This window comes from Malania oleifera, chromosome 3 (assembly GCF_029873635.1).
Source record: "Malania oleifera isolate guangnan ecotype guangnan chromosome 3, ASM2987363v1, whole genome shotgun sequence".
Classification (NCBI taxonomy): Eukaryota; Viridiplantae; Streptophyta; class Magnoliopsida; order Santalales; family Ximeniaceae; genus Malania; species Malania oleifera.
Window position 1 is genome coordinate 54462767 of NC_080419.1, and position 10980 is coordinate 54473746.

General features: G+C 37.0%; 1 protein-coding gene across 1 annotated transcript; it reads right to left on the minus strand.

Moving 5' to 3' along the window:
• Positions 1-4587: 4587 nt before the first annotated feature.
• LOC131150243 (adenosylhomocysteinase) lies at positions 4588-7084 on the minus strand. The gene is made up of 2 exons (XM_058100851.1): positions 6145-7084; positions 4588-5462 (listed from the first exon to the last, which is right to left on the minus strand). Exons 1-2 carry the CDS (start codon positions 6853-6855, stop codon positions 4716-4718), a joined length of 1458 nt encoding a protein of 485 aa, XP_057956834.1. The 5' UTR covers positions 6856-7084; the 3' UTR covers positions 4588-4715.
• Between the last annotated feature and the right edge of the window lie 3896 nt (positions 7085-10980).

Sequence of the window (10980 nt, forward strand, 5' to 3'; positions counted from 1 at the left end):
AGTTAGTGTCTTATGCTTTTCTTACCAGTTGCAATTATCCAACTACATTTCAAGAGGCAATGCACAGCCAAGAGAGAGGTAGGTGGATGGCTGCAATGATTTAGGAGATGGAATCACTACATAAAAATCAAACTTGGGATTTGGTGAAGCTTCCAGATGAGAATAGACTGATAGGCTATGAATGGGTATATAGGAAGAAGGAGGCAATTTCAGAAAAGGAATGAAAGAAATTCAAAGCACGGTTGGTGGCAAAATGGTACTCATAAAAGAAAGGGATAAACTATGATGAGAACTTTTCACATGTGGTTTGACATACTTCTACTAGGATTATGTTGGGGTTTGTAGCTCATTTTGATCTTCATTTGGAGCAAATAGATGTGAATATGAAATTTCTTCACGGTGATTTGGAGGAACAGATTTATATGGTATAGCCAGAGGGGTTCAATGAACTAAGGAAAGAAAACTTAGTTTGCAAGTTGAAGAAATCTCTTTACGGGTTGAAACAGTCTCCAAGGCAATGGTATAAAAGATTTGATTCCTATATAATCAAGATCAGTTACAAAAGATGTGAGTATAACTGCTGCGTATATGTGAATAAGCTTGATGATGGTTCTCTTATTTTCTTGTTATTGTACGTCGATGACATGTTGATAAACGCAAAAGATTTAACTGAGGTGAATCAATTAAAGGAACTATTGCATAAGGAGTTTGACATGAAAGATCTTGGTTTAGTTAAGAAAATACTTGGGATGGAGATTTGTTGGGTCAAAACTGTAGGGAGGTTATGGTTATCTTAGGGCAGTTATGTACAGAAGGTTTTGGAGAGGTTTAGTATGGCTGATGCAAAATCGGTGTGTACACCTCTAGCGAGTCATTTTAAGTTGTCTACAATAGATTGCCTAAGTACGGGTGAGGATATCCGGGACATGTCAAAGGTCTCCTATGCTAGTGTTGTGGGGAGTTTAATGTATGGCATGGTGTGTATGAGGCTAGACTTGGCACATGCTATGAGCGCGGTAAGTAAGTTTCTCTCTAATCCAAGAAGACAATATTGAGAAATCATCAAATGGATATTCAGATACTTATAAGGTACATCGGGATATTGTATCATGTTCAACAAGCTATAGGGTTATCCTTCAGTTATGGGGTTCGTTGATTCTAATTATGCAGAGGATATAGGTGACAGAAGGTCTACAACGATTTATGTTTTTACCCTTGTAGGAAGACCTATATGTTAAAGATCCGTGGTTCAATCTCTGGTAGCATTGTCCACGACTGAAGCTGAATATATGGCAGTTACTAAAGCTGCAAAGGAAGCCTTATGGCTTACAAGTTTGGTCAAAGAGTTGGGATTACAGTAAGATGGGGTTGTGCTGTGTTGTCAGTTAGAGTGTTATTTACTTAGCGAAGAATCAAGTGTACCATGCTAGAACCAAGCATATTGATGTGAGGTTTCACAGGGTTTGGGACTTGATTACTTCAGGAAAACTCATATTGGAGAAGGTTCACACATCTGAAAATGTAGCAGATATTTTGACAAAATAAGTGACTAGTGAAAAGTTCAAGCATTGCTTGAACTTACTCCATGTCTCCAATTGATAGAAAGGAGACAAACCCAACCGAGCATTTCAAGTTCAAGGTGGAGCAATTAGATATATTTTTTGGGTTCTCCAAAGGGGTGTATAATCGCCAAGGTGGAGATTGTTGTTTATAGTGTGACTCTTATACTTGGAGTTTTATAAATAAAGGAAGGAAGAAAAACATAAGGGTGCTGCACAATAGGGACTCGTCGACAAGTGCTCTGTCCTCGTCAACGAGTAGATACCAAGAGGTCCAAAAGTTCAGAGTTTATAAGATACTGATAGTAGAGAAATGGGGTCGTTGACGAGTGGTCGTACTAGTCAGCAAGTGGTCTTCTTTGGCTCATCGACGAGTGGTCGTACTAGTCGGCGAGTGGTCTTCTTTGGAACGTTGGGGTGGTTGGGAATTCGAAGGGAAACTTCCGAGTGAGTCTTATTTATGTTCTTCTAGGCGTGTATTGACAGAAGAAAGAAATCATTGTGAAGTTTATTGTATACTTTGACATTTTTTAGTGAAATTCTTATGTCGATTGCTTCAATGGATGTAGTCTTTGCTGAACCACGTAAACCTTATGTTGATTCTCATTTGTTTCTTAATCTTTTGATTGTATTTCATTTGCTTGTTGTTGATTGACTTATTCTGCTGTGCATCCTATATCCGATCATCATACAACATCTATTATCCCCTAAAAAATATTGATTCTAAAAATGAGACACATATTTGTATACATATGTGTGTACATATATATGTATGATTGTATATATGCATACACTTATTTTTCTATAGTGCAACCTCTAGATTATTTAGTCATTGATCAATTAAAAAATATAATAAAGATTTTTACTAGAGTAATAATTAATTGTGTTATCATATATTGATATTTTATACAAATTTTCCTGTAGACAATGATTTTACTTAAACACTAGATGTAATATTAATCATTTGAATATATTTAACCAAATTAAATGATAATTATTAGAATGATTGCTTAGTGAAAAATACTTGAAGAGATGTTATTAATTAAACTAATAATGGATTTATATATTTTCAAAGCATAAAAATGTGTTGAATACAATTGTAAAATTCATTTGCTTTAGACTTCTTGTGGTAAAAAGAAAGTTATATCAAATATTTTTATTTTAATGAACTAATGCAATAAAAATAAATTGATGTTTGGATGAATGTAATATTAATGTTTACACAAAAAGTAATAACAATAATAATAGTAATAATAATAATACTCTACTATTATTCCTACTAATTAAAAGTCTCAGTTTGACCACCAATTACTACAATTATGAAATATCACTAGCCCATGTAAATATGAGTAAGAAGACAACATAAACGCAATTTCATGTAAAGCAATATTAAGTAGATGTCCCCTAAACATCGAATGCAACAATAAGAACAATAAGAGCAATAAAAATTACATATAAGATGAATGTCTCCTAAAATATAAAAATGTCTTTGCGTATGTGTAAATTTTACATATAAAATAAAAAAAAAATAGAGTAATTGTAAGTAGTATCAATTTCAATAAATAAATAAATAAATAAAAGTCACACACAACTCCATTCATCGGGAATATCTCATTCAATACGAAAGCCAAGTTAATGAGAGCATAGTTTTAAAAATCAAGCTAGACTAGCCGATCCAACCGAGTTGACCCGAGTTTCATTTAAACATAAAAATGTGGTGTTTTGGGAGACACCGAGGGTAGAATCCAAGACTACTATTATTCCTACTAATTAAAAGTCTTAATTCCCCCACTAATTGATACAAGATATCACTAGCCCATGTAGACGAAGGCATAGGTAAGAAGATAATACAAATGCAGTTTCATGTAAGACAACGTTAGGTAGATGTCCCCTAAATATCAAATATGACAATAATAACAATTAAAATTACATATAAGATGTCACGTGAAATATAAAAAAGTCTTTGCATGCATGTAACTTTTACATATAAAATAAAAATAGGATAATAACAAGTTTTATCAAGAACAATACAAAAATGAGTTGTACACAAACTCCATTTCATGTGAATATCTCATCTAATGCGAAAACCTATTTATTGACAACGTAGTTTTAAAACCGTATTAGACTAGTCAATCCAACTAAATTGACCCTAGTTTCCTTAAAACTTTAAAATGAGGTGTTTTGGGAGAAGCCTAGGGTAGAACCCAAAGTCCTCAAGCATCTCAAGTGCATTGGTTTATACAAAAACTCTTTTAAGTAGAATTCAAGTCCAACACAAAAACCTTGCTTTGGTGATCACTGCTCTCCGCCCTTGCCCTTGCCCTTGCCACTTCTTGTTTTGAAAAATGCAGAAGTCAGCTGTTACGTAAATTATTTCAGAAAGTGCCTATTTTGACATTAGGTTTGTTTAAAAATACACTTGTACTCATTTTTTATTCAGTACTTTAATTATTAATAGGAAAATCTATTTCACTTACAGAGCTAAAAGTGGCATAGCTGCTTTTATAAACACTGATGCCCAATTGTAGAAAAAGCATATTAAAATGCCAAGACGACTTATATAGATCAAGGCTAGAGACATAATACGATTAATGATAGAATTGGCTTTTATTAAAGATACGCACTTACTGCTTAATATGATACGATTAATCAAAGCTTGTTGTTAAGAAATGCATTTACTACTCGAGTTCTCCCGTTCCAACTTGAATATGAAAAATGAGGAATAATTATTTGTACAATTAGTGTTTTCTCTCCACATTTCAACGCAAGCAAATATGAAAAATTGAGCATGGTTGCTTCTGACCAAAAATTGACAAGACATTTTTTTTGCCTCTTAATAATTGTTTCTTTTAGATGAAATTTATGTTGGAACGCAGCAAAACTGAAACTGCCGCAGTTACAATACTCAAAACACAGCCCCACTCCCCACCCTTATTCAAATCCCACTTGGTCTTGGAGAGACCGATCTCATTCTCCTCACCCCACCTACTACCCAGCAACATCACAACACCAACCCCCAAAATATAAATTTGGAAAACAAATAATTTCCGACAAAGAAGTCAAAAACTACAATTATGACAGAAATCAAACTGTGACACAACAAACACACCCTCAAATGCTGCGTTTTCTCTCGAGCGCCTTTCCTTTCTTCCCCACTCAGTACCTATAGTGAGCAGGCTTGTAAGGACCGTCAACCGAAACATTGATGTAATCGGCCTGCTCCCTCGTAAGCTTGGTGAGTTTAGCCCCCAGCTTCCCAAGATGGAGTGCAGCAACCTTCTCATCAAGTTGTTTGGGCAAAACATACACCTTCTTCTCGTACTTCCCTGTGCTCTTCTCCTTCCACAGCTCAAGCTGTGCAATCACCTGGTTTGTGAACGAACAGGACATCACAAAACTGGGGTGTCCAGTGGCACAGCCCAAGTTCATGAGACGCCCCTCTGCCAAGACAATGATGCCGGATTTCGTATCCGGGAATACCCACCTGTCCGTTTGGGGCTTGATGGTGATTCGCTTAACACCAGGGTAGGTCTCTAGCCCGTGCATATCGATTTCATTGTCAAAATGGCCAATGTTGCAAACAATGGCATTGTTCTTCATCTTCCTCATGTCGCCCACCATAATGATGTCCTTGTTACCGGTGGTGGTAACAAAGATATCTGCCTGGGAGACCACATCATGAAGTGGTAGAACCTGAAATCCTTCCATTAGAGCCTGGAGGGCACAAATTGGATCAATCTCCGTCACGATCACACGGGCTCCAGCCTGCTTGAGAGCAGCAGCACAGCCCTTGCCAACATCTCCATAACCACAGACAACCCCGACCTTTCCAGCAATCATAACGTCAGTGGCTCTCATCAGGCCATCGGGCAGAGAGTGGCGGCACCCGTACAAATTATCAAACTGTTCAAAAAATATAAATCAGTGTGTTTTACCTTGGGCAGACTAATCACAAATAGTCAGATCGGTAGTAAGTTCAAAAACTATAAAATCTATATATATCATATGGCTTTAGAGTACGCAAATCTCAAAAGCACAACATAAGCCTACTGGTTCGACTGCTTTAATTAAATAAATAAAAGTTATAGACTATTAAAGACAAATCAATTATTTTGGGCTTCATTGAATAATCTTTTCAGTTACCCAAAGATAACAAAGACATGGGGGATTGGAGATCTATACATTTTTCTTTCAAGCAGCTTTATCGGCAATGGCACGGGGAAAGGGGTCTAAAGTATTCTAAGCGAAATGCTCTAACGACTTTTTATAAGACGTGGCAATGTACGATTCAAATATCTATGAACAAGCCAGATACTTTTAAATAGCAGATCTGATTCAAAATTAATAGATGCAGTTGCTGAAACAGTAATTAAAAGAATCTAATTATAAAAGAACTAGTATGCATACGATTGTAAGTTACAAGACCCAAAGAGAAATTCAGAAAATCAATATGAATTATCTTGTCCGAAACAAGAACAGTAATCTCACGAAAATGATATTCACAATTCAAACGAACTCTAGACACTTAGATCTGAAGCAGATAACAAACTAACGCAGATCTGAAAGAATAAATCAAACACAATACCTTGCTCTTGGTGACAGAATCATTGACATTGATAGCAGGGAAAAGCAAGGTTCCGTTAGCCTGCATCTGGTACAACCTTTTCACACCAGTGGTAGTCTCCTCCGAAACACCTACCAATCTCTCCTTCATCCTGTTGTACTTCTTCGGGTCCGTCTTCAATCCGTCCCTGATAATAGTCAACACAATCTGAAACTCGGCATTGTCGGTCGACGACGGGTCGGGCAACTTCCCGCTCTTAGCATACACCTCCTCGGCCTTGACACCCTCGTGGATGAGGAGGGTGGCATCACCGCCGTCGTCGACGATGAGATCAGGGCCGCCGGAGGGGCCCCAGTCAAGGGCGCGCTCGGTGCACCACCAGTACTCCTGGAGGGTTTCGCCCTTCCAGGCGAAGACAGCAGCGCTGTCGCGGGCTATGGCGGCGGCGGCGTGGTCCTGGGTGGAGAAGATGTTGCAGGAGCACCACCGAACTTCGGCACCAAGGGCGGTGAGAGTCTCGATGAGTACCGCGGTCTGGATGGTCATGTGCAGGGAACCAGTGATCTTGGCGCCCTTGAAAGGCTGAGCGGGGCCGAACTCGGTGCGGCAGGACATTAGACCCGGCATCTCAACCTCGGCGAGCTCGATCTCGAGCCTGCCGAAGTCGGCCTGGGACATATCCTTGACCTTGTATTCGCGGCCAGAGGCGGTTTTCTCTGCTAACAGAGCCATGTCTGATTGCAGATCTGGTGGAACTCGAGAAATGAGATCTCCCTCTTACACAGTGAGAGCGAGGAGCCGGAGAAGGGTTTGCGATGTGTGCAAGGAAAGGGTGGAGGGAGAGGAGGGATAAATAGGTATGAAGGGGGAGATGTGGGTGGGGATCGATTGGGGTTGTTCGCTGGATCTGGTAAAATCTTGTTCGTCGGATACGGAGCTAGGGCGGGACCCTTGTGGCTGCGAATGAATTAGAGACACCGTGGATTATTTAACCAATTGTAGCAGGACACGTCGGCGGACAGGGTTGCATTTTCGTTTACATCATTGGTCCTATCTCCTCCATTGTTTTTTTATTTTTTATTTTTTATTTTTAAATATATGCTGTGACGCTCAACTCCCTACCCTACCTAAAAAAAATTATGGTCTATTTGATAATTGTTGTTGTTTCCTTTTTTTTTTCACAGCAAAAAAATAGATTATAAAAATATAATTATTTCTATTAATTTTTTATTTAAGTGGCTGATTTCTAACTATTTGTCAAAATTTTGAAAATCAATTTTTTTTTTGTTTTCTATTATTTTAACAACATATTGTTAGAAATTTTAATATTTAGAACTATTTTTTTAGATTAAATTATTTATTTTATTTACTTTTAAATTGAAATCAAAATTAAATGATCGTATAGTAACAACAAAAATATACAAGAATTTTAAAAGATAATTACACAATACGTTTGCCATTTTTCATTCATCCTGTCCAATAAAATTTTTTTTGTAATATAAATTTTGAGAGTTGAACAATTAAGCAAAAATATTATAATAAATTGTATTTTATTATAATAATTTTTTAATGTGTACTATTTGTAATTTTATTATTTTGATCATATTTTTATAATATTTTGATTTAAAAATGAAAATAGGTAATTTTAATTAAATTTTTAATTTGTATTAGTTTTATAAATGTTAATCAAATAATTGCTAGTTTCTAGTTTCTAGTTTTTAGTTTTTATTTTTGATTTTTGGATTTTGTTTATGATTTTTGTTTCTCTAATTTTTGACAGTGACACCAAACAATCTCTTAGTTGAATGGAATATTTTGATTAAGTCTTTTAGTCAATCAAATTGATTCAATTTTTCAATTAATAGGTTGTTCAGTTCAATTATCCAATTTGAATCAATTCTTAGAATATCATTGTTTAAGAAAAAAATAGATATTTTGATTGAGTTTTGAGTTAGTTTGTGCAACCACATTTTATTTTATAATAGAGATTATTTAGAACCACTTATGTAGAAATGTTATTTTGGAAAGAAAAAAAAAAGTGTTGAAATTAATAAAAACTAAAAAAATCGCTAAATTGAAAAATGCTAAAAATTATAAATATTGTTTGATTATATTTAAAAATAAGTACTGATTATAAGTGTTGATTAATTATGTAAGAACTCGACCTGAGAAATGTGGATTAAATATAAAAGAAAAGAAAAGGGAAATTAAAAGGAGAAAAATAGCAGGGCTCATCAATGAGGCTCCTTCTCTCGGCAACGAATTCCTTTCTACAGCTCGGTGACAAAATTTAAAGGTTCGTCGATGAGTGAATACCGAGAAATTTTGGGAATTCTGAAAAAGCAAGCTCGTCGATGAGGCCACATCGTCATCGACGAACTCCCTTCTTCTGCTGGTCGACGAGCGCTCCACTTCGTCGATGAGGCTGGCCCGATCAAAGGTTTATAAGTTGAATTTTCATTTGCTTAATGGTTAAGAAACATAAAAATCTTCTCTCTCTCGAACTCGAACTCGAACCACTCTCTCTCTCTCTCTCTCTCTAAGGTCTCAAGCCGCCTGTTACCCGAATCAATGATCTGACGTTGCTATGTGGCTCAGGAAGAGATTCTCTATAGTTATAGCTTATCAGATCTTCGTTTCGAGGTTTTTTGGGTTTTGATCCAAAATCGAGGTAAGAGTCTAATTTCATTTTCGGTTCGGTAGATTTATAGTAGGTAGGATTATATTGAAGTATTGTCCTTCGATTTTTAGTTTTTGGGGATCTTGTGTCATTGTTTTGGACTGATTAAGTTCGTGTTTTGATTTTCGAGATATGGTAAGGGGTTTCTGTTTATATCAATTATTTTTGTAATCTAAATCGGTAAAACTATACTTTACGATTCTACGAATGTTTTGGTTACTTATTTGAGAAAATTTATCAAGTGAAATTACAGAATTTTTGGGTTTACAGTTTTGGGAAAATTTGGGGTTTTGGGTATCATCTCCATTTTTTATTAAATAGCTATATATTTGGTTAAACTGTAATATAGAGACGACCATACCTTTGATTATGTTAAACTGTATTTTCGGAGTATCTGTTATGAGATTATTTGTTTACCCAAATAAGTGTAGAATGAGCTTATATATTGAATGATATGTTTTGTGAAAAAGGAGTGCTAATTAACTACCGTAGGCTATGAATGATGTATTTTGTGAAAAAGCGTGCCAGTTAACTACCAAAAGTTGTGAGTAATTGAAATGAGATATAGGAACGTGAGTTCCAAAATGTTCCAGGCTTTGTGAAAATATCCATTCGGGATAAAACCAAAGGCCTAGGACAATCAAAGCGTGTCGGTTAATAACCAAAGGTTGAGAAATGAGGTGTGCCGGAATAATACTGTAGGTAGCCGAGTCGGTTAACTACTGTAGGCTCAGATATCCAGCTAGAGGGCGAGGGTGTGTAATACCACCTATGATTCTAATTGGTCACCGAAGGGTATGAGTTTGTACCATGTTTGCACCTGTTGAACGCTGTGGGGCCAGGTTACCAGGGGCGCCATGTCGTGCAACCAGCTTAGGCCGAAGAGTGTGATGACACTAGACCGAGGTGTTTTGTGGGATGTATACTGTAACTATATTGTGAAAATACTGAAATTGTGAAATGTTTATGTTTTACTGCTGAAATAACACTCATGTATCCACACACTGATATAACATGTTTCTCCCTTACTGATAGGTGTCTCACCCCTATCATACAAATGTTTTTCAGGTCCTTCAAGTAGTCAACACTAGAGTCCTAGCTTTTTGGGAGCGTGGTTGTTGGTTGGTTAACTATCTAAGTACTTGTGTAAGTACTGTACTATGGCTGCGTAGTCGTTTTGGGTTATGAAAATACCCAAGGATTATGTTTTGTATTATGGGACTAGATCCTGATTTTTATAGACTCTGGTATGGTGGTATGAATATATTATGTTAAATTATTTTGCAGCGTATATTATGTATGTGATTGTGTATAGGGTATACGTGAACCCTACGGGGTCGGACCCTTACATTGTATAGTATCATGGACGATTGTATGATACAGGGACAAGTTAGGTTACTAAATCACACTCTGGGGCCATTTTTGGGTTTGGGGCGTGACAGCTTGGTATCAGAGCTAACCAGGTTGTTAAGTCTTATAGACTTGGTTAGGCTTGATTAGGTGAACATACCAGAGTATAAGATGTAGGGAATGGGTAGAGTAGGTCGAGGGTTGTCTTGTAGCTAGACAAGGATTCATTGATGATCATCTGTGTTTTTCCTAGAATGACTATTTTAGTAAAATCACAGCAAACCATTGATGGTTTCGTGTTTGTGCGGTAAGGCAGACCGAGGCCTGAGAGTTTAGAGTTTAACATGATTATTTTGCAATGATTGTGTTAATTGTGCTATGATATAGGAATGCTGATATATTCCTATAATATTTTCAGAGTGGATCCCAAGGATAGCAATTGGGATAGTAGTTCGGAGGGGACTGCGAGTGAAGGGTCTCCTTCCGTGCCTCAGCGTTTGACTAGGCATATTATGCAAGAGATCGGACGAAGTGTTAGGGGACGAGAGCGTCCACCTACGGTTGCGAGTTGCACCATTGAGAAGTTCACCCACATGCATCATCCAACGTTTATCGGGGAATGCGACTCGATTGTAGCGGAGAACTAGGTGCAAAAGACAAAAAAGATACTAAAAGTTCTGCACTGCACCGATGAGTAGAAGGTTCTCTATGCTACGTTTCAGTTGGCAGGAGAAGTTGAGAGGTGGTGGATGGCTGTGAGTCTACTTGAGGAGCAGAGAGATGATTCATCAAGGATGACATGGGGCCATTTTAAGGAGTTATTCTTC

Coding starts and splice junctions, on each gene's coding strand:
- LOC131150243 (XM_058100851.1), bottom strand. CDS start 6,855: ATGGCTCTGTTAGCAGAGAAAACCGCCTCTGGCCGCGAATACAAGGTC. Junction 5,463..6,144: donor ATTCTGTCACCAAGAGCAAG/GTATTGTGTTTG, acceptor TTTTTTGAACAG/TTTGATAATTTGTACGGGTG.